The 23,683-nt window shown below is 52.0% G+C and overlaps 1 protein-coding gene across 3 annotated transcripts in view; it reads left to right on the top strand.

Annotated features, from left to right (window-relative positions):
* The window catches only part of OTOF (otoferlin), an 82,324-nt gene that overhangs the window by 57,176 nt on the left and 1,465 nt on the right, over positions 1-23,683 (top strand). For all 3 annotated transcript variants that reach the window (XM_079325992.1, XM_079325994.1, XM_079325993.1), the window contains 20 exons: positions 110-271; positions 1,755-1,874; positions 3,180-3,341; positions 4,292-4,454; positions 6,552-6,682; positions 7,424-7,453; positions 8,226-8,372; positions 8,703-8,769; positions 10,228-10,358; positions 11,114-11,248; positions 12,004-12,141; positions 14,830-14,957; positions 15,424-15,594; positions 16,163-16,323; positions 17,047-17,189; positions 17,928-18,016; positions 19,782-19,880; positions 21,789-22,030; positions 23,014-23,192; positions 23,352-23,452. In XM_079325992.1, the coding sequence (XP_079182118.1) occupies positions 110-271; positions 1,755-1,874; positions 3,180-3,341; positions 4,292-4,454; positions 6,552-6,682; positions 7,424-7,453; positions 8,226-8,372; positions 8,703-8,769; positions 10,228-10,358; positions 11,114-11,248; positions 12,004-12,141; positions 14,830-14,957; positions 15,424-15,594; positions 16,163-16,323; positions 17,047-17,189; positions 17,928-18,016; positions 19,782-19,880; positions 21,789-22,030; positions 23,014-23,192; positions 23,352-23,452 (2,699 nt within the window). The remainder of the gene's footprint in view (positions 1-109; positions 272-1,754; positions 1,875-3,179; positions 3,342-4,291; positions 4,455-6,551; positions 6,683-7,423; positions 7,454-8,225; positions 8,373-8,702; positions 8,770-10,227; positions 10,359-11,113; positions 11,249-12,003; positions 12,142-14,829; positions 14,958-15,423; positions 15,595-16,162; positions 16,324-17,046; positions 17,190-17,927; positions 18,017-19,781; positions 19,881-21,788; positions 22,031-23,013; positions 23,193-23,351; positions 23,453-23,683) is intronic.

Below are 23,683 nucleotides of genomic sequence, written 5' to 3' on the forward strand. Positions count from 1 at the left end.
TTGGAATTCCTGTGTTGGATCCCCAACCACAAGTGTTCCTGGGGAGAATCACAGGGCTCATTTTGGAATTCCTGTGTTGGATCCCCAACCCCAAGGGCTCTTTCCACAGGGAAAAGCCGATTTCATGGGCCGGACATTCGCCAAGCCTGTGGTGAAGATGTCAGACGAGCAGTACTGCCCGCCACGCTTCCCACCACAGCTGGAATATTACCAGATCTACCGCGGCAACGCCACAGCCGGGGACCTGCTGGCCGCCTTCGAGCTGCTCCAGGTGCCAGCTGGACAAAGGGATGGCAGGAAGTGGAAGGGAACATGAGAGGGGATTAATTTATGGAAAATTGGGTAACTGGGAATAACTGGGAATAACTGCGCCTTCACCTGATCATTATAGTTTCTCTTCGATGGATCAACCACTTGTTGTTCATCAGTGATGCTGGAAGTGTCCAAAGCAGGGTTGGATGGGACTTGCAGCAGCCTGGAAAGGTTTAAGGTGTCCCTGTCCATGACAGGATGTTGGAATTCCATGTTATTTAATGTCCCTCCCAGACCAAACCATCCCATGATTCACAGTCCAGGGCAATACCAGAGTTTAATTCTTCCACTTTTGCATCTCATGTTCCATCCACTGAAATGGTTTTTCCTATTGGATTCATTGCTCCCACATCACATTTCCTTGGTGGGTATTTTTCCCCATGGAGCAGAGACGAGACCTCTGGGGTGCTTTAGAAAGTGCAGTTTATTTGTCTTCTACATAGGCAGGAACAGTGAGTTTGTCTCACAGATCTTCACCACATGGCCCAGAAGTCACAGGACTTCTGATTACAGGACCTTTTAAGCATTTGTTGGCCAATAAAACACTGCCAACAAGAATATTTATATTTCTATCCCAATACTAAGTTATTTTGTCTTATTGACTCATACTCCCATGTCAGCTTTCTTAGCCAATCATATCATGAAACACAAATCTACAGTGCTGCCCTCTAAAACTTCTGGTTACTTTTGGAACTACTTTTATTTTTTCCCATATCTTAAACTCTAAACGCTAAACTTTTCTCTACTCAAGTTAATATGTCTCTGCTTTAGACTATAAATCCACATTCTTGCTTCTAGCACCTAAGTTTGGAAGTCTTCTCCAAGGTTTCAAATCAAATCCTGTGATTTATTTTGAGTTTTGGCTTACAGGCCTAATGTTTTGAGATTTCCCTGCATTTTGAATTCCAACATTTTCCCATCTCCTTTATCTGCTGGGGCAGGTGCTCATCCAAGGGAATAGCTCACATGGGATATTTGATCTTTCCCAAGCCCTGGGCTGAAAATGGGTCCTTAAACTTGCTCCTGGGCTGAGCTCTGGGACCACATCTCCATTCCCTCACACGTGGCCCAGCAGATGCAATTCCAGGATGGAACAATCCTGGGATGGGAATCATTGGTGGGCTGAGAAGTTTGGATTGTTCCAGGCACTGCTCTGTGTGGAAGGAATTCCCATCACCTTCTGCTCCTGTGTTTTCTCTTCCCAAAGCAGCTGTCCTGTGCTCTCAGCCCTCTGAGACACCCCAGATCCCAAAACTAGGACCAGTTCCAGCTGAGACACAGCCCAGCTCCCTCTGGAATTAATCCCTGCCCATGGCAGGGATTGGAATGAGTTGATCTTTGAAAACCGAGCCAGTCTGGGGTTCCACAATACTGTGTGGACTGAAAATTGCTCCCCAGCAGCTCAGAGGAGCAGATCCTAATCCCTGATCCATCTCTTCCAGATCGGCCCCGGGGGTAAATCAGACCTGCCCCCAATCGACGGCCCCACGGACATGGACCGGGGTCCCATCCTGCCTGTGCCCCTGGGAATTCGGCCAGTGCTGAGCAGATACAGAGTGGAGGTAACCAATGTCCATGTGGGGCCTTGCCCTGGGGCAGGAGAGCATCCCAGAGGGTGCTGGAAGGGCAGGAGGGGACAGGACTCGAGGATCTGTCCATGGTGGACTGGGAACCAGGCTGCAGCATCCTTAAAAAAAACAGGGAATTGGATCATTCCTTCCTGTCAAAATTGGGCAGGACAGTGAGTGAGCAGTGCCCAGGCTGAGATGCAGCTCAGGGAATGTTAGGGATGACACAGAGCTGGATAATCTACTCCCACAGCAATCCCATAGCTCTGCTGTTCTGTATCCCATCAACCTCAGGCAATGAGGATGGGATGCCTCTTGTGTATCCATGGATGTCTAAAGGGGGATTTTGTATCCAAAATATTGCAGGCACAACCCAGGGCAGTGCCTGTCCCCTGTGCTGGCACTGCTGGGGCACCTCCAGTGCTGGGGCAGCTCTGGGCCCCTCCTGACAGGAGAGCCCTGGAGGGGCTGCAGCGTGTCCAGGGAAGGGAACGGAGCTGGGGAAGGGGCTGAGCCCCAGCAGAGGCTGAGGGAGCTGGAAAGGGGCTCAGCCTGGAGAAAAGGAGCCTCAGGGGCACCTTGTGGCTCTGCACAACTCCCTGCCAGGAGGGGACAGCCAGGGGGGGTCGGGCTCTGGATGTGGCACTCAGTGCTCTGGGCTGGGGACAAGGTGAGGACGGGTGACAGGTTGGACTCGATGATCCTGGAGGACTTTTCCAAATGATTTCGTGGTTCATGATGTGTCCAAGAGGGCCTTTGTCCCTTGGAGGTCCTGGTGGACATCCATGACCCAGGCAATGCCCACAGGGCACATCTCAGCCCCGGGTGCAGGTGTCTCTGCTCAGGTGAGGTCCTGCTGGCCAGGTGTCCAGAGGGATTTTGGCTCCAGTTTCTCCACACATTTTCGTTCTGATAAATGAGCTCTGTTCCTCACAATTTTGAGGAATGAGGAGGTGGGGAAAGTCTCAGTTTTGGGGAATTTTAGGTGGTGGCAGTCTATTATGCCAGGTAGGGACAGGGAAGTTTCCCCAGTGACACTGATTCCAGTGGGATAAAGTAATGGCAGTGCTGGATCCAGAGCTGCTCCGTGGATTCCCAGGGCAGGAAAAGGCCAAGAAAGGAAAAAAGTAGGAAAATGGACATCAAGGGCAGCAGACCTTGTGCTGCAGGGTGTCAGGAGGAGATACCCCAGGGATCCACCACTGCCCTGTGATGAAATCAGCAGGGGGATCCCTCTCCATGGAGAACCAGCTCCCAGGGATCGTCCCTCTCACATTCACATTCCTCCTCCTGCCTCAGATCTTGTTCTGGGGGCTCAGGGACCTGAAGAGAGTGAACCTGGCCCAGGTGGACCGGCCCCGTGTGGACATTGAGTGTGCTGGCAAGGGTGTCCAGTCTGCCCTGATCCAGAACTACAAGAAAAACCCCAATTTCAGCACTTTGGTCAAGTGGTTTGAGGTGGTGAGTGCAACCCCTTCCCTCTGATCCCTCATCTGGAACCTGGAATTTATGGATCCCACCATGGCTCTGAGCCCTTTACTCCAGTTTTCCCAAAGCAATGGAGCACATGGACACCATTCCTTCACCTGAGGGCTCCCAAGCCACATTTTGGGAGAGCAGCTCTGGACTACTTCCTCCAGCATGATCCCAGTTTTGGTCCCAACTGTCCTTTCCAGCATGATCCCAGTCCTAATCCCTACTGCCCTTGCCACCATGATCCCATTCCTAATCCCTATTTCCCTTTCCAGCATCATCCCAATTCTTAATCCTACTGCCCTTCCCAGCATGATCCCAATTCTGATCCCTGCTGCCCTTCCCAGTATGATCCATTCCTAATCCCTATTGCTCTTCCCAGCATGATCCCATTCCTAATCCCTATTTCCCTTCCCACCATAATTCCAGTTCTGGTCCCTACTTCCCTTCCCAACATGATCCCACTCCTAAACCTATTTCCCTTCCCAGCATGATCCCCTTCCTAATCTCTTCTGCCTTTCCCACCATGATCCCATTCCTAATCCTACTGCCTTTCCCACCATGATCCCATTCCCAATCCCTACTGCCCTTCCCACCACGATCCCATTCCCAATCCCTACTGCCCATTCCATCATGATCCCATTCCTAATCCCTACTGCCCTTCCCACCACGATCCCATTCCCAATCCCTACTGCCCTTCCCACCACGATCCCATTCCCAATCCCTACTGCCCATTCCACCACGATCCCATTCCCAATCCCTACTGCCTTTCCCACCACGATCCCATTCCCAATCCCTACTGCCCTTCCCACCACGATCCCATTCCCAATCCCTACTGCCCTTCCCACCACGATCCCATCCCCAATCCCTTCTGCCCTTCCCAACCACCAAACCAGTCCCTCCCAGCCCTTGACACCCACCCCTCCTCTGCCTCCCAGGACCTCCCAGAGAACGAGCTGCTGCACCCTCCCCTGAATATTCGGGTGGTGGACTGCCGAGCCTTCGGCCGCTACACCCTGGTGGGCTCGCACACCGTCAGCTCCCTGCGGAAATTCATCTACCGCCCGCCCGACAAGAAAGCCCAGCAATGGAGCATGGCAGGTACCAGGGCTGGGACAGGGGGAACTCCAGTGCTGTGTCCAGTTCTGTCCCCTCAGTTTAGGATGTTGAGATGTTTGAGTGCTTCCAGAGTGTTGGTGAGGGGTTGGGAACACAAACCCTGTGAGGAACGGTTGAGGGAGGTGGGGTTTTTCAGCATGGAGAAAAGGAGACTCAGGGGTGACCTTATCATTCTCTAAAACTCCCTGAAAGGTGGTTATGGTCAGCTGGGGTTGGTCTCTTTCTCCAGGCAGCACTGACAGAACCGGAGGATACAGTCTCAAGGGAGATTTGGGTTGGATATTTGGAAGAAGTTTTCCACAGAAAGAATAATAAAGTATTGGAATGCTTTGCCTGGGGAGGTGGTGGAGTCACCATCCTTGGGTGTGTTTAAGAAAAGACTGGATGTGGCACTTGCTGCCATGGTTTAGTTGAGGTGTTGGGGCATGTGTTGGACTCAATGATCTTGGAAGTCTCTTCCAACCCAAAGATTCTGTGATTCTGTGAACCCTGGGGAGAAGAGTGAGGTGGGTCAGCCTGTGAGGACCATGAGATGGTTGGCTAACCCACAGAATGTTTGGGTCTAGCCTTACCTAGAATTCAAAAAAATCCCCAACTTCGGCACTTGGTGGTTCCAAGCAGGGAATTCCCTCTTCCCTGCAAGCCCTTGGCTGGAACCCAGAATTCTGAGCCCACATCATGGCTTAGAGCCCTTTCCTGTGGTTTCCTCACAGGTGGGAGGAGCCACAGGGTAAAATCCATGATTTCTTCTTGACTTTGTGATTTGTGAGTCTTGCCTGCTCCCCAGTTCCTGTAAGACAAGAAAGGTTAAACTCCAACATCTCTGCATCTTCAGGACCCGAGTCCCCAAATGTTCCTCAGGACTGGGACAGGATTTGGCCACACTCAGTGCCCATGGTGGCTGTGAAGAGCAGAGGTCCAGACCCCTCCCAACCCCAACCACCCCAATCCATCAATACCTGCAGCAAAACCCATCCCAGAGCCACTTCCCACCCATCCCAGCAGCCAAGGGCTTGGGAGCCATGGGAATGACTCCTCTCCTCCCAGTTTTGGGGCTGGAGGCTGGACAAGATTCCCAAGGACACGTCTGGTTCCATCCACTTGGGCCAGGGTTGTGTCCAAACCAATGGAGGCTTTCAGGACAATCTTCTCTGCCTCTTCTCTGGACATTTCCTGCTTATCCTCCACCTTCCTTTCCTCCAGGTGGGATTTTAGTCCCAAAATTCTGAAGGCTCTGTGCTCATTTCCACTGCTCCAACAAGGTGAGCACAGTGCTCCAGCCTAAATCCTGTGAGCTCTCACCTAAGCTCAGTTTCTGGCCTGAATCCTGTAGGATCTCACCTGAAATTTGAGTTTCTAGCCTGTATCTCACCTGAGCTCATTTTCTGGCCAGAATCCTGTAGGATCTCACCTGAACTCTCAGTTTCTGGTCTGAATCCTGTAGGATTTCACCTGAACTCAGTTTCTGGCCTAAATCCTGTGGGATCTGACTTGAAATTTGAGTTTCTGGACAGAATCCCGTAGGATCTCACCTGAACTCTCTGTTTGTGGCCTGATTTCTGTAAGATCTCACCTGAACTCAGTTTCTGGTCTGAATTCTGTAGGATCTCACCTGAGTTCAGTTTCTGACCTAAATCCTGTGGGATCTTACCTGAACTCAGTTTCTGGCCTGAATCCTGTAGGATTTCACCTGAACTCTCAGTTTCTGGCTTGAATCCTGTGGGATGTTACCTGAGCTCAGTTTCTGGCCTGAATCCTGTAGGATCTCACCTGTACTCTCAGTTTCTGGCCTGAATCCTGTAGGATTTCACCTGAACTCTCAGTTTCTGGCTTGAATCCTGTGGGATCTTACCTGAGCTCAGTTTCTGGCCTGAATCCTGTAGGATCTCACCTGTACTCTCAGTTTCTGGCCTGAATCCTGTGGGATGTTACCTGAGTTCAGTTTCTGGTCTGAATCCTGTAGGATCTCACCTGAACTCTGTTTCTGGCCTCAATCCTGTAGCATCTCACCTGAACTGTCGGTTTCTCCTCTCCACTGCCCCTCTCCCTTTTCTTTCTCCTTTTCCTTCCTCTGTCCAGCCAAACACCTGAATGGCCACCTGGCCATGACCAGCAGGGCCCATCGCTCTCGCCCCACAGGGGAGATCGTTGTCAACATGGAGCCCGAGGTTCCCATCAAGAAGATGGACACGATGGTGAAGCTGGAAGCTGTGAGTATCCATGCAGCACCTCCTTCCTGATGGAATTGATGATTTCTGAGGGATTTCAGCCTGAATTGGGTAGGCAGGCTGTCCCAGGGGTGTCGGGCTGTGACACACTGAATGGGCCTGTGACCATTTTTGTGCCCAGAATGGGAATTTCAGCTCCTCCTCCCGCCCTTCTGCTCTAGAGCTTTCTCCAAAAAGAGAGATTCCTGCCAAGGTGTTCTGCTCTGGAGCCAGGCTGGGGGAGCTGGGAATGTCCAGCTGGAGAAGGGAAGGATCCATGGAGAGCTCAGAGTCCCTTGCAGAGCCTAAAGGGGCTCCAGGAGAGCTGGAGAGGGACTGGGGACAAGGGATGGAGGGACAGGACACAGGGAATGGCTTTATGCTGGAAAAGGGTAGGTCCAGATTTAGATTTAGATTTAGATTTAGATTTAGATTTAGATTTAGATTTAGATTTAGATTTAGAGATATTGGGAAGGAATTCCTGATTGTGAAGGTGGGAAGATGCTGGGCTGGAATTCCCAGAGGAGCTGTGGCTGCCCCTGGATCGCTGGCAGTGCCCCAGGCCAGGCTGGACAGGGCTTGGAGCAGCCTGGGACAGTGGAAGGTGTCCCTGCCCATGGCAGGGGATGGAATGAGATGAGCTTTAAGCTTTAAACTATCCTGGGACTGACAATTTGCACTCAGCTGAGGGTGTGTCCTTAACCTGCTCTCTTTGTCCCTGTTCCCTTCCATCCTGGGCGGCAGAATTCCGACGCTGTGGTGAAGGTGGATGTGGTAAGTGATGGATCTTCTCCTCATCTTCTCCTCCTCATCCCTCCCCAGCCCTTCCAGGCCACTTTCAATGGACCAGGCACCATCCCCAGCCCAAGCCTGGCAGGGACATCACCCCTCTGTCCCACAGCAGGGACACAGCACCACTGTCACCTCAAGGGATGTGGCAGTGGCCTCATTCCTGCAGTTTGGGAAGCTCTTTTGGGACAGGATTTCTCATCCCAGCTGTCCCAGGAGGAGCAGGACAGGGATGTGGGAGGGATGCTCTGTATTCCCACCACAACCAGGTGCCAGCTGGGGAAGGTTCCCTTGCCCCACCAAATGAACCCAAGGTGCCTTGCTGGGCACAGTTTGACTCTTTCCATGGAAGATTCCAGAGCTGTAGCCTGGGAAATGTATGGATAAATAGGATGGTGGAAATGTGGGGGTGTTGTGGGACTGCCCCATCTCTGGAATTATCCCCAAGGCCAGGTTAGATGGGGCTGGGAAAAGCCTGGAATGGTGGAAGGTGTCAGGATTGGAACTGGATGAGCTTCAAGGTCCCTTCCCTCCCAAGCCATTCCATGATTCCAGCATTGTCTCCATAGCCTTGGTCATCCTTGGCTGTTCTGTGCTCACTGTTTGTGGCTGTAAAAGGGAGAAAGTTCGTGAGATCCCCAAGCCTGGGGGGTTCTCCCTCATCAGGTGCTTCACTCCCCACCTTTGTACTTCCATAAACAATTCCCTTTCACCTGATCCCTCCCCTTCCCTGTCTGTGCTTCCCTTGTCCCTTCAGACCGAGGAAGAGAAGGAGAAAAAGAAGAAGAAGAAGAAAGGAGGAGGAGGAGGAGGAGGTGGGGAGGAGGTGGAGGAGGAGGAGCCGGACGAGAGCATGTTGGACTGGTGGTCCAAGTACTTTGCTTCCATTGAGACCATGAAGGAGGTGGGTGAGCAGCAGCAGCCAGGGGTATCCAGAGCAGATTATTCCCTTCCTGCAAGGTCTCCCCTATTTCCAGCTCCTTCCACAGCCTTGGAGCTGTGCTTCATCCCCTAACTGTTGTGGAATCCCAAAATTGTTCAGGCTGCAAAAGCCCTCGAAGAACATCGAGTCCAAACATTCCCTGCCACTGCCAAGGCCACCACTGTCCCATATCCCCAAGTGCCACATCCACAGGGCTTCAAATCCCTCCAGGATCAAACCTCACCCCTGCCCAGGGCAGCTTTTCCAGGAAAACATTGTTCCTAATATCCAATGTCTTCCCTTCTCCCCCAGCAACTCCGGCAGCAGGAAGCGGCGGCGGCAGAGGCGGAGGAGAAGGAAGAGCTGGAGATTGCAGAGGGTAAGGTGGGAGTGAGAGAGGGAACAGGGCAGGAAAAAGTGGGACCAGGATTCCTCTTGGTGCCTGGACATCCCTTTGGGAACCTGCTGCAGCACTCCAGCCAAACCAGGCACTCCAGTGTTGTGATTTCCCAAAAAAGAGTTGATTTTTGTGGGTGTTTTCCCCTGCATGTTGAACTGTCTGTTTGTCTGTTGTCCTAACATGGGCAGTGAAGAAAAATACACAATTTAGGGCAAGTTCTCTCACCCAATTTATCAATTTATATAATTTCATATATTATTTTTCACTTACTATCATTTTATAAACTTAAGACATGAATCATGTCCTAAATGTGTCTTTCTCTGAAGGGAGTCAGGTCTGCAGGTCAGGTGGGCTTCTGACCTTGCCTAAATTTGGGGGAGACTAATTTTGTCCCAAAATTTATACTGGCCAAGAATCCTGGGACTGGTTAGTCAAGGGTGACTGTCCATCTGGCCATGGCACCATCAGGGCTGGGAGGGGTGACCCTGAGGAATTCCAGTCTTGCTCTCCAAATGCCCCATATCCCCATGAGTGGTTGTTGTTGTGCCCAGGTGAGGCAAAATCTTTCATCTGAGTAAAATTCTGGTTTCTTTTGGAAGGTTAATCTTTATATCCCAGGGAGCATGAGGTCTTGTCTTGCTGAGCTTGGAGACAACTCTGAGCAGGTTCTTTTGGGCTTGCATTGGTGTCCTCCATGGTTTTCTGTGTGTCACTTTAGAATGATCCATTTCCCTTGGCTCTCCCACCCCTTCCCCCTTTCCTTTCCTCAATTTTTCCATCTCCCCTATCCCTGGGGAGTGTCCAGCCCTCACGAAATCTGGCAGAGGCACCAAGGGACGTGGATTGCAGAGGGGAGGAGGAATTTCCTTTGAATCCACCTTTTCCAGCAGTGTCTTCCCATCTCTCTGTGGCTGGTGGTTGCTCCAAATGAGACTTCAGAGACCTGTGGTTGCAGCTGGTCCTGGACAATCTGAGGGCAGCAGCATCAAGCACTGTCCCCTCTGTATTCCCAGGCTGGGGTTCCACTCCCCAGGCTCCATAAAGCAGGAGAAGTCCCTGGTAGGAGGAAGAAAAGGAGCTGCTGTGGGCAGGACCAGGTTTTCTCACTGCTGTCAAAGTGCTCTGTCCATGTTTTGTAGCACTCCAAGTGATCCCTGCTCAGGCCAGCACTGGAATTCCCTGCACAGAGATCTCCAGGCTCATGGAGACACTGTGATCCAGAGCTGAGCAAAGACAGGACAGGGCTGGGATGGGACTTGCAGGCAGTGGCAGCTGGCAGCTTTCATGCTCCTCTTCTTTGAAGGACCATGCCCAAGTCCTGCCACATCTCCCCCACCTCTCCTCACCCTCGTTTCCATTCCCTCTCTTCTTTCCATCTCCTTCCTCCATTCCTCCACCCTTGGACTCAGAGTGATGCCAAACTTTCTCCTACTAAAGGCTCCAAGGCTCAGGCAAAGAACAAGGACAAGGACAAGTCCAAGGCACCTAAAGATGACAAGAAAAAGAAGCAGCAGCCTGGCCCTGAGCTCCCTGAGAAGAAGAGCAAGCAGAAGATCGATGAACTCAAGGTACTAGGGGGTGCTTCCATGGAATTAGGGATGATGTGCCTTGGGACATCTCTCCTGGGGATATATCCTGGGACAGGGCATCCCAGCCTCTCTCCATAGCTGGAAGGAGTTCAAGGTCACGAGAAAAGGGGTTGTCCTGGGATAGGCTCATCCCTGAAAGTGTCCCAGCTCCAAGGGAGAGTTTTCCAGCCTGAATATGGCTTGCCCAGCCAGGATTTGGGACAAGGGTGGGCTCTGGTTCAGTGATCCCAAGGATTTCTCAGGATTCATGTTACCTGTGGTTCTGGGGTTCAGGTGGGATTTAGACCTGGATCTTGCACAAGATTCTCTTTTTCCAACCCATAATGCTGGAGATCTTCTCCTTCCTAAAAGAACTAGGCACTGGGGGCTGAGGTGTCCATGTTCACAAAATCCCAGAATCCCTGGGATTGGAAAAGCCCTCCCAGACCATCGAGTCCCAGCTGTGTCTGATCCCACCTTGTCCCCAGCCCAGAGCACTGAGTGTCACATGCAGCCCTTCCTTGGACACCTGCAGGGATGGGCACTCCAAACCTCCCTGGGCAGCCCCTGCCAAGGTCTGAGCACCTTTTTCCATGGAAAAATTCCCAATATCCAATCTGAATCTCCCTGGCACAGTTTGAGGTCGTTTCCTCTTGTCCCCTCCCTCGTTCCTTGTGAGCTGAGTACTCACCACATCTTTTGCTCACCTTTGTTTTTATCCCGAATTCCTTCCTTTTAACTTCCTGCCACCTCAGGTCTACAACAAAGAGCTGGAAGCAGAGTTTGACAACTTTGAGGACTGGCTGCACACCTTCAACCTGCTCCGGGGGAAGATTGGGGACAACGATGACAACGCCACGGAGGAGGAGAGGATAGTGGGGAGGTTCAAGGTGAGGGCTGGCAATGCAGTCTCATAATCTGAAGTTTGATCTGAGTTTGATCCTCACACAGGGCACCACTGTGTTGTAATTTATCTTCTTCTTGCTAGGGTCAGGATTATTTGGGTGAGACAATATTTCTCGGTCAGATTTAGATGTTTACTACTTTTTATCTCTATTACAGTCTCACCAACTGTGAGTTCTATAGTACCTCAAGCTAACAAACAAAAAATGGAGCCGTATCTCTCTCTCTCTTCAAGGCCTATTAAGGATTATCTATCCAATTAAGAAATGACACTTAAATTATTTTTATTTTTAACCCAATAACCAACCACTTGTGGCCCACAATGTGGACTTTTCTATCCAATCAAACAGTACCACCTAGACCTAGGAAGAAGAAAGTGAAGAAGGACAAAACCTTCACCCTATAAAACCTCCATCTGGCTTTTATATATTGCTATATTCTAAAACCTTAAACTCTAAATTTTCCGCTGTGTGATATTGCACACTTCTATTCGAACTACACACCCACAATCCCAGTTCTGTTTTTCAATTTTGGAAGCCTTCTCCACAGCCTCAGGCCAAAAGCAGTGTTCTCCTGGGGGTCAGTGCCTATAAGCACAGAAACTCTAAAATTCTCAGTGACCAGGGTTCCAACATCTGGGAATGCTGTCTGGGACACTGGGGAGGGTTTTTTGGGATGGGTTTGCTTCCCCAGAGGCCCCAGGCAGCAGGGCTCAGTCGGGCTGTGCCTTCCCTCTCACCAGGGCTCCATGTGCGTCTACAAAGTGCCGCTGCCCGATGACATCACCAAGGAGGCGGGATACGACCCCACCTTCGGGATGTTCCAGGGCATCCCCAGCAACGACCCCATCAATGTGCTGGTCCGGGTCTACATCGTGAGGGTGAGTGCGATGGGGTTTGGGGTGTGGCAGGTGGCACCTGGCACTGCTTCCCACCCGGAGCTGGTCCTATGGTGATGGTGGGATTCGGATCCAGTGCATCCAGACCCAGGGAGCAGCTTGGGGACTGACACAGTGTCGAGTTTTTCATTGGTCTGGGTCTTCAAAGAGATGAGAGCAGCTGTTGGTTGCTGTGAAGTTGTTTTTTTGCATGGATGCATCACTCTTGGAGGCAAAGAGTTCAGAATATTAAAATCCATGCTAAAGTTTTATGGCATAGCAGAGCAGAAGCAACAGCAGCAGCTCTCTGGCTGTTATTCTCCCTTTTCTTCTCCCTTTTTTTCTCCCTTTTTTTCTCCCTTCTTTTCTCCCTTCTTTTCTCCCTTCTTTTCTCCCTTCTTTTCTCCCTTATTTTCTCCTTTTATTTCTTCCCCTTGTTTTCCCCCTTTTTTTCTCCCTTTTTTTCTCCCTTTTTTTCTCCCTTTTTTTTTTCCCTTTTTTTCTCCCTTCCTTTCTCCCTTCCCTTCTCCCTTCCCTTCTCCCTTCCCTTCTCCCTTCCCTTCTCCCTTCCCTTCTCCCTTTTCTTCTCCCTTCCCTTCTCCCTTCCCTTCTTCCTCTTCTTCCATTTCTTCTTCTCCTAAGTGTGTTATCTCACCCCAATACAGGGTCTTTTATTCACAATTCATCAAATGAGCTAAATCCCACAAATTTAAAACATAATTTCTACCCTGTTAGAATCTTAACTCTGAAGTAGAAAAGCAGAGTCAGTTCTTGCACATAATTTATGCATATAGTTCTGTCTATTCGTTTAAATGGTTCTATCTGTTTTATCTAGCAGTGTTCTACCATGTTATTGTTATGTCCAGAATTACTGAATTTTAACCTAGGATTTAGGGCTACTGAACTTTAAACTAGACTTTAGGGCTTTTAACTCTCTTAAGGCACTTAAAATATATTCCTACTTACTTAAGACTTACACTTCTACTTCATGTCTGTGTGGTTTAATATATTCTAATTTCTCTAAAGCCTTTAATTCAATCCCTGCATACTTTTCTGTGTATGAGGGACTCAGAGAGATTTATATTTTATACACTCCAACAAAGCAGCTCCTTGGTCATGGAATGGTTTGAGTTGGAAAGGACCTTAAAGCCATTCCTGCTCCACCCCCTGCTGTGGGAAGGGACATCTCCCACTGTCCCAAGTTTTTCAGGGATATCCCAGGATATCCAGCCCCTGCATGGTGTCTCCAGGGCTGCGTGGAATGGGATCTGACAGGATGGAGGAGATCCCTCTGAAGGACATGGCACCTCCTTGAACACACCTTCTGTCATCACAGATGTGATCCATGCACGTTTTTCTTTTATATATGGAATGTACTCTGGGAAAAGTCACTTCCTGACCCCTGGGCTGGTCATCCCCTTTTTTCCCCTCACATAGGGTCACCAAATATTAATGGCTCATCTTCTTTTTTTCCCCTGTCTTCAGTCAAAATCAAGATTGAAGCACAAGAGATGGAATTTTTGTGTTCAGACTCAGTTGTTTATTCATTCTTGACTATAGTACAGTGAGTTCTACAGCACTTCTAGCCAACAAGCAAAAAATGAGAAAATGTCAGTAAATCTTGCTAGTTACAAGATCTTTTAAAACCTAACTATCCAATTAAAAACTAACATCTATATTATTTATGCTTTTGACCCAAAAACCAAACACCTGTCACCTGCAGTGCAATACCTTCCATCCAACCAAAAACTACTACCTAAAAAAAAAAAAAAAGAAAAAAAAGAGTAATTGCCCAAGAACTCCCATTTTGTCCCATAGCTATTATTATATTATAAACCCCCAAATTTCTAACCCTTCACCATGTGAAATTACACACTTCTATTCAACCACACACCCATGATTCTAACTCCATCACTCAATTTTGGAAGCTTTCTCCAAGGCCTCAATTCAAAAGCAGTGTTATTTTAGGATAGTGTCAAAAAGCACAAGAAGTTCAAAACTTCAAGGTTCCATCCCCCCATCCCCAAGCGTGGGGTTCTGCAGCCAGGCTCTTGGGAGGGGTCTCCATCCTGCTGGGAGCACCTGGGCTGCCCTTTGCCACCACCTTGTCCCAGTGTTTTACAAATGGAACCTCCTTTGGCTCCGTTTCCACCAGCCTGGCTCTCCATCTCCGTTCCCACTGGGATGTGGAGTCTCCCATCCATCACCAGGCTGGAATAGCAGACACCAGGTTGGTCAGCCCCAAAAACAGCCAGGACTGGGTGGATGTGTTCTCACGTGAGCAGCTGCTGCTGTGCCATGATTGGAGGTGGGGCTGGAGAGTTGGGGGGTCCTCATTCCCTCTCTGGGGAGAATCCAGCATGGAGAGGACACAAGGGGAAGGGGATGGGTGTCTCGGCATCTTGGCTGGGTTCTTGCTGAGGGTGTTTCCTCAGAGTCTCTTTCTTGCCTCTGATGAGATTCCAAAGGTCACTGTGGTGACATCTCAGGGCAAAGCCGGTTCCAACCTCTCCCTAAATTAGGACATGGATTCACACGAGGCAGGGATATCCCCAGTTTAATCCAAGACACCATTTCATCCCAAAACACTCTGTTCAGGGACTGGAGCGCCAGGGCATTCTCAGGGTTGGAGAAGGGGCCCATCCCTGAATCCTGTGGACAGCAGTGACCAATCCCATCTGCTCCCTCCAGGCCACGGACCTCCACCCAGCTGACATCAACGGGAAAGCCGACCCCTACATCGCCATCAAGCTGGGCAAGACGGACATCAAGGACAAGGAGAACTACATCTCCAAGCAGCTGAACCCCGTCTTTGGGAAGTGAGTCTGTGCCTGGAGCTGCAGAGCTGAGCTTGCCAGCCCTCAGACCTGCAACTGAGGTGTCCCAATCCCTAAATGATGGGATTTATCCCACAGCATGGATGTCTTTCCAGGATGTCCTTCTTTTCCAGCATGTGGTCACTGTAGCACCAGGTGTTTGAGATAAGCCTGAGATTTATCTGATCAAGGTGAAACACTCACTTAGGAACTGTTAGACCTATATTTGAGTGAGAATAAATCACAAACTCAATTTCAGGGCTGTTGGGGCATCCAGGTCAAGGATTTTCCCTCCTGTTGATGGCTGGCAGAGCTGGTGGTTGAGTTAAACCCCATCTCAGCCATCCTGCAGTGATGGACACAAATGGAAAAACCATTCATGGATGGAGCAGACACACCTTCCCCAGGGGTCTCTCCTGAGTGGCAGCCAGACCCTGCAGCAGCTTCTCTCTGCTTGCCCCAACCCCAGATCCTTTGACATCGAGGCCACCTTCCCCATGGAGTCCATGCTGACCGTGGCTGTGTACGACTGGGACTTGGTGGGCACCGACGACCTCATCGGGGAGACCAAGATCGACCTGGAGAATCGCTTCTACAGCAAGCACCGGGCCACCTGCGGGGTGTCCCAGACCTACTCCATGTATGGGGAAAGCTTTCCCTGCCCTGTTTCCCACCTGGAGCCTCCTCTGTGTCACCTCCCACCCATAGTTCCCACAGGAATCTGCCCCCTTCGCTGCCTGCCGATCATGGAATGATTTGTTTTTGGAGAAACCTTCAATTCCGCCAGTGGCAGGGATAAATGGAAGAGTCTGTGTTATCCCTGGTTTTGTGGTCAGCATTAGGGAGCAGTGGAATGGGTCATCAGGAGCCCAGGGCAGGAGGAAGGGACTGGGGGGACTGGTGGGACTGGGAAGAGGGGTGAGGCCAGGGCTGAAATAGGAGCAGAGCAAACAGGGCGGTGCTGAGCATCAGGAATCAAGGGGGACTCACTGGAAATTCCAGGTCTGAGCCAAATTGGGATGGAAGGTGTTTTCAAAAGGGGCACAGAGGGATCAAGTCTGCTCTGAAGTTTCACCTTTGCTGCTCAAATCCTTTCCCTGGGAATTCTGGGTGCTGCATGGTGCTTGGGGCTTTTTCTGGCAAAAGTGGAAAAAAAATTTCTTGGTCCTCCCAACCTTTTTTGGCTGATCTTGCCCTTCTGTCCCCAGCCATGGGTACAACACCTGGCGTGACCCCATGAAGCCTTCCCAAATCCTGTCCAAGCTGTGCAAAGAGGGAAAAGTGGATGGGCCACACTTTGGGCCGGGGGGAAGAGTGAAAGTTGCCAACAGAGTCTTCACCGGCCCCACGGAGATTGAGGATGAAAATGGTATGGTGCTGTGGGATCATCCCATGGGATGGAGGTTCTGGAGGGGAGCAAGCGTCTGGGGGGGTCTCCTCATTGTCCAGGGTTGGAATCTCAGAATAATTTGAATCATGGAGTGGTTTTAAATGGGTCTTTGAAGGTCGTGCAGTCCAAATCCCCCAGGGAGATGTCCCATACCCAGCCCTGCAGTTGCCATCCCAGCATGGGACTGGTTACAGAGCCCTACACACCCTCCAGACCAGCAAGTTCCTCTTGGAATCACTCCAGAACATCCATGGACACCTAAAGCTGCCTCTGGGAATGCACTTCTAACAGTGAATGTCCAAAGAGCCACCGAGGCACCTCATGGATTTTCCAGTGTTCAGGAAATTTTCCAGCATTTAGGAAATTGTTATCCATGGGAATGCATTCCCAAATGATGGGAGATGAAGGTTTGTGTCCCATCACACTGATATGTGTCTGAGAAAGAGTGGGACAGACCAAGAGAGGTGAAGGAGAGAAGGAAAACAGGGACAGCAGACATGGAACTGGTTGAGACAAGGAAAACTGAGTGGGGATCCAAACCTTCTACAGGGACTGGAGAGAGGTAAGAAGAGTTAGGAGGAGAACTGAGGGACAAAATGTTCCCAGGGGATGCAGAGGATGAGGCAGTTCCACACCTTGGAGCACGGGGGTGGCCCTGGGTGTTTGCTGTCCCAGTTTTCCAAGCTGTCCTTTGTCCTGCAGGCCAGAAGAAGCCGACGGACGAGCACCTGGCGCTGGCGGTGCTGCGGCACTGGGAGGACATCCCATGGGCTGGCTGCCACCTGGTCCCCGAGCACGTGGAGACACGGCCACTGCTCAACCCTGACAAGCCAGGCATCGAGCAGGTCTCACATTCCAACGGGGACGGGGCAGCCCAAGGGGGACAAAGCAGCCCTAACCCGCCTCGGGGTGGGCAGGTCACCCTGGGATGGCAGCAGAGAAAAACTCCAGATCCACCCTCATCCATCTCACATCACACAGTCCCGCCTGATTCTCCAGATCTGGGCACCTGGGGGCAAAATTCCCAACAGATTCCCAAGCAGAAGGGATTGGGAATGCTCCAGGCTGCTGAACAGTGCTGGGAATTCCCTGGAGACCCCAAACCTCCTGGACTGCTGAGGAGGACTCTGAGCCTGTTTTTGGGGGGGACATCACAGTCCTGTGGAGTAAAAAGGGGAGAGTGGGAACAGAATTGAGCTCTGGTTGTTTTGCAGACTCAGTTTTGGTCAGAAATCTCCCAAAATCCAAGCCTGGGCTGCCCCATTGAGCCTTTGTCAAGCTCCTTGCAGAGGCTGGGAGCAGAGGAGGGAAAGCTCCCCTTGGTGCTTGGCTCACCCTGGTGAGGCTGATCTGAGCTCATGTGGAGATCATGGAATCATGGAATGGCTTGGGGTGGAGGAGGCTTAAAACCCATTTAGTTTCACGGGACTTTCATGGGACTGCAGGGTTGGAGAAGGATTCATGGCATGGGAGAAGCTTGTCCCAGTCCACATCTGGCATGGCCAGAGTGGGAAGAGGGGGACACGGGTGGGGAGGGGACAGGAGGGACAAGGGGAGCTGACTGTGCCTCTGCCACCCTGCAGGGCCGCCTGGAGATGTGGGTGGACATGTTCCCCATGGATATGCCAGCGCCTGGCCCTGCCATCGATATTTCTCCCAGGAAACCAAAGAAGTAAGGAACAGCCCAGCCAACCAATCCCAGGGAAAGCAGGAGGTTTGGGATGGAGCTTGGCTTCTCCCATCTCCTGCTGCTGCTCCATGGCCAGCCCAGCCCTCTGCCTGGGTTCCTCAGCCACGCTGGCATTCCCAGAGATCCCAACCCTGCTGCAGAGCTTCTCCTGAGGGTGGTATCCCACATCTTCCACCCCCTGCAGCTCCCGATCTTTCCTGCCTTTGTGGACTGGGAAATTCCATCATTCCCAGGCCTTGGTGCAGAGCAGAGTGCCCAGCCCTGAGCCCCTCCTGGGCAGGGGCAGGGTTATCCCAGCTTGGATGGGGTTTTTCCAGGAGGTGATGGATAGCAGGACGGGTGGTGGACACTGCTGGGTGGGACAGCCAATCATTCCAAGCAGGAAAGAGCAGGCACAGACAGTGCATGGAGGGGGAAAAAGGACATTTTTTCCCTCAAAATCCCTTCTAGTCCTTTCTCACATTGCTGGCCTTGGTCCTTGGGCTCCTTTCCCTACCTCCAGGTCTGGGATACAGGGATGGCACTGGAAATACTGATGGGAGCATCTTGTGCATCCCAGGCAGCCTTGGGGTGAGAGAACACCCTTGGATGCCAGCTGGGAGAGGCAGGAGGGGCTGGAAAAGGTGAAGGAATCCCATAGATGAGCTCAGCCAGGGCACTTCCAGAGGGAGATCCCAAAGGAGGGGGGTAAAGGAAGCTGTAAATCCACTTCTCTCACCTGGAGACTCCTGGGACTTCCAGTGAGGTGCTGTGAGCCTCCCTGCAGCCTCCCCTGGCTGCAGGAGATGGGATTCTGCTCTTCCTCCAGCCACTCCCACTGTGGGAGCCACTTCCTTTGTCACCAAAATTCCCAGCCAAGCAGAAATGAGGGGAAGCTGCCCAGACTGCTGAACAGTGCTGGGAATTCCCTGGAGACCCCAAACCTCCTGGACTGCTGAGGAGGACTCTGAGCCTGTTTAGGGGGGAATCACAGCCCTGTTGAGTAAAGTGGGGAGAGCAGGAACAGAGTTGAGCTCTGGTTGTTTTGCAGACCCAATTTTGGTCAGAAATCTCCCAAAATCCAAGCCTGGGCTGCCCCATTGAGCCTTTGTCAAGCTCCTTGTAGAGGCTGGGAGCAGAGAAGGGAAAGCTCCCCTTGGTGCTTGGCTCACCCTGGTGAGGCTGATCTGAGCTCATGTGGAGATCATGGAATCATGGAATGGTTTGGGCTGGAAGAGACCTTAAAGCTCATCCAGTGCCACCCCTGCCATGGTAGGGACACCTCCACTGTCTCCGGTTGCTCCAAGCCCCAGTGTCCAGCCTGGCCTTGGGCACTGCCAGGGATCCAGGGACAGCCACAACTTCTCTGAGACTTCCAGCCCAGCCCCTCTCCATCCTCCCAGCCTGGAATTCCTTCTCAATATCTCATCTATCCCTGCCCTCTGTCACTGGGAACCTGTGTCCTGTGTCCTGTCCCTCCATGCCTTGTCCCCAGTCCCTCTCCAGCTCTCCTGGAGCCCCTTTAGGCCCTGGAAGTGGCTCTGGGGTCTGCCTGGATCCTTCCCTTCTCCACATGAGGATTCCCAGCTCTCCCAGCCTGTCCCCACAGGAAGAGCCCCATCCCTATAATCATCTCCATGGCTGAGATCCCCTCCTGTTCTTGCCCTCCTGATCTCTGGGACAGATCCCTGTCCCTGGCAGCACCATCCTGTCCCCCCCTATCGCATTCCCCATTCTCATGCCTCACCTCCCTCCCTCCCTCGGGCAGGTACGAGCTCAGGGTGATCGTGTGGAACACCGACGAGGTCATCCTGGAGGACGACGACTACTTCACCGGCGAGAAATCCAGCGACATTTTTGTCAGGGGGTAGGTACAGCCTGGGATTCCATCTGTGCCTTGTCTTTTAGGAAGGAGGTTGAGATGCTTGAGTGCATCCAGAGGAGGGCAGCAAAGCTGGTGAGGGGCTTGGAACACAAATGAGGCCCCACGTTGGGCGCCAGTTGCTGCAATTCCCTCCCTTCTCCAGACCCACCTCTGGCTAGCTCCGGGTCAGAGATGGAAAAAATTCAGCATGGACAAAAGCGAAAGACCAAAGGAGGCTCTTTGTCCCAAGAGAATGTCCAGCACTTTATTCCCAAAGCATGTCCAGGGAGAAAGCGAGGGAAACAAAGGAATGGAGGGAATTTCAAACCTAGGGTGAGGGAGGGGGAAACTGAGCTGCAGCCAATGAGATTGCACTTGAAGAGGGGCTAAAGGAGACCTGAATCATCTTCACAAGTCCCAGGGGAGTACAGAACAAACCATTTTCAATGCAATATGAACCATAACTTAGTACAATACAACACACAAACCCCGTGAGGAACGGCTGAAGGAGCTGGGGTTGCTCAGCCTGGGAAAAGGAGACTCAGGGGTGACCTTATCACTCTCTGCAGCTCCCTGAAAGGTGGTTGTGGTCAGCTGGGGTTGGTCTCCTTCTCCAGGCAGCACTGACAGAACCAGAGGATACAGCCTTAAGGGAGATTTGGGTTGGATATTAGGAAACGTTTTTTTAATGGAAAGAATAATAAAGTATTGGAATGCTTTGCCTGGGGAGGTGGTGGAGTCACCATCCCTGGGTGTGTTTAAAAAAAGACTGGATGTGGCACTTGCTGCCATGGTTTAGTTGAGGTGTTGGGGCATGTGTTGGACTCGATGATCCTGGAGGTCTCTTGCAACCCCATGATTCTGTGAATTCTGCAATCACCTGTATTTATAGCTCACTAATTTCACACAAAACTTTCCACTCAGACCCCCTTGCCCCTGTTCCCGTAGCAGCACAACCTTTTTGGTTATCAAGTCCCTGTTACATCCTCTTGTGCCAGCGATGTTCTCGTTACATCTTCTCTCATCAGAGCAGTGAGAATGACCAGATGTGGTCTCTCCATCTTCACTTTTGTTCTTGCCTTGAGTTTCTCTCTCCCACTGATGCATGGAGAGGCTCCCTGGAGCAGAGGCTGGACAGTGCTAAAGGAATAAAGCAGGGATTTATTAAAAGGGTTTTTTAAAAGATTCACCTGGAGCAGTACTAGATTCTGGCCAAGGCTGCACCCAAGATGGACTCTGAGTCACAACTTTTCACATTTTATAAGATTTGGTTCATTTCCATGTCGGGGTTAATTGTCCAATTCCAGCTTCAGGTTCTGCAGTCCTACCCTCCCAGATTCTCTCCTCAGTTCGATGCTGTTTGCACTTTTTAGGCCTGAAGCTGCAGCGCTGTCCTTGGTTCTGGAGCTGGAAAAGGATTGTTTTGTGTGACTGAGCTGTGAGGAGAACTTGTAACACTTTATATAAAGTTCAGAGTCACACAGTAAGGCAGTGCAGAATCTGGAAAATATGGAAGCTAAAACTTAAGGCATCACAGGCACAGCCACAACTTCTTTGGGCAACCTGTGCCAGGGTTCTCTACCTGCATAAGGAACAATTCCTTCCCAAAATCCCACCCAAATCTCCCGTTTTCCAGTGGGAAGCCATTCCCATTGTCCTGTCTCTCCAGCCTTTGCCAAAAGCCCCTCTTCAGCTCTGTTCTGATCCCTCTTCCAGAATCTCTTTCTCCGGAAGTTCTCTGTTCCTCCTGGGATCCTCCTGCCCCTTGGATATGATGCTGCAGTGTCTGTCTCCAGCCCCTTGTTGATAACTTTTGCATCCTTCCAGTCCTGGAGACACCAGGGTGGTCTTGTCCCCTCTCCTGCCCCGTGTAAACCTGTGCCCCTCCCTCACCCCCCCTGGACACTGCAGGTGGCTGAAGGGGCAGCAGGAGGACAAGCAGGACACGGATGTCCATTACCACTCCCTCACTGGTGAGGGCAACTTCAACTGGCGCTACATCTTCCCCTTTGACTACCTGATGGCCGAGGAGAAGATTGTCATCTCCAAGAAGGAGTCCATGTTCTCCTGGGATGAGACAGAGTACAAGATCCCAGCCCGCCTCACCCTGCAGGTCTGGGATGCCGACCACTTCTCAGCCGATGATTTCCTGGGTACGTGCAGTGTCCAGAGCATCCCACACACCCCTAGGGCTGCTGCCGGATGGTAACAGGTGGGATGAGAGGGCAGGAGGGGTCTGCAGAGGGTTCTGGATGGGCTGGATCCATGGGGCAAGGCCAAGTGCCAGGTCCTGAACTGGTGTCACACCAACCACACAGAGTGCTCCAGGTTAGGAAAGAGGGGCTGGGAAAGGCCCTGGGGGTGCTGTGCCAGCAACTGGACATGAGCCCAGGTGTGCCCAGGAGGGCAAGAGCCCCTGGGCTGTGCCAGCTCTGGGGTGGCAGCAGGGCCAGGGCAGTGCCTGTCCCCTGTGCTGGCACTGCTGGGGCACCTCCAGTGCTGGGGCAGCTCTGGGCCCCTCCTGACAGGAGAGCCCTGGAGGGGCTGCAGCGTGTCCAGGGAAGGGAACGGAGCTGGGGAAGGGGCTGAGCCCCAGCAGAGGCTGAGGGAGCTGGAAAGGGGCTCAGCCTGGAGAAAAGGAGCCTCAGGGGCACCTTGTGGCTCTGCACAACTCCCTGCCAGGAGGGGACAGCCAGGGGGGGTCGGGCTGTGCTGCCAGGGAACAGGGACAGGACAAGGGAAATGGGCTCAGGCTGGGCCAGGGCAGGCTCAGCTTGGACAGCAGCAGGAATTTCTCCATGGAAAGGGTGCTCAGGCCTTGGCAGGGGCTGCCCAGGGAGCTTTGGGTGCCCATCCCTGGAGGTGTCCAAGGAAGGGCTGGATGTGGCACTCAGTGCTCTGGGCTGGGGATCAGTCACAGTTTGGACATGATGGGCTGGTAGGGTTTTTCCAAAGTTCATGTTTCCATGATTCCAAAATCCCTTTTCCCCACTGCTCTTGTAGCCAAGACACCCCATTTTCCTTCCCAGAGCTGGCTCAGATCTCCTCCCCAGGGCAGGAGATGCTGTTCCAGCCCATCTCCAGCCAAGGAGCTGACCTTTTTGGCCAACCCCTGTTGTCCCCTTTGTCCTGCCAGGGGCCATCGAGCTGGATCTGAACCGCTTCCCCCGGGGAGCCAAGACCTCCAAGCAGTGCAGCCTGGAGATGGTGACCAACGAGGCTGAGCTGCCCATGATCTCCATCTTCAAGCAGAAGCGGGTCAAGGGCTGGTGGCCATTCGTGGCCAGAGACGAGAACGATGAGCTGGAGATCACCGTAAGGATGGGGTAAAGGGAGGGTTTGTCTCATGGGGACTGCACTCTGTGGACACCTTGTATCCCCCCACATGGCTTTGATCCCTCGGGACCCTTTTGGCCTGGGAGGAAGATGTGGGAGTGCATCCCAGCCCTCAGCACAGCTCTCTGCTCCCTGCAGGGCAAAGTCGAGGCTGAGCTGCACCTTCTGACAGCAGAGGAGGCTGAGAAATCCCCCGCTGGGCTGGCTCGAAATGAGCCTGATCCTCTGGAGAAACCCAAGTGAGTAGGAGAAGCCTCCATGCAGCAGGGACCTGGGATTATGGGCTTCAACTCCCACCTAGAGTGCTGCATCCAGCTCTGAGCCCCAGAGCAGGAAACACATGGACTGGCTGGAAAGGGGCCAGAAAAGGCAATGGAGATGTGCCGAGTCTGGAGCCAGGCTGGGGATGCTCACCTGGAGAGAAGGGTCCAGGGAGAGCTCAGAGCCCCTGGCAGGGCCTGAAGGGGCTG

The sequence above is a fragment of the Erithacus rubecula genome, assembly GCF_903797595.1.
Source record: "Erithacus rubecula genome assembly, chromosome: 2".
Classification (NCBI taxonomy): domain Eukaryota; kingdom Metazoa; phylum Chordata; class Aves; order Passeriformes; family Muscicapidae; genus Erithacus; species Erithacus rubecula.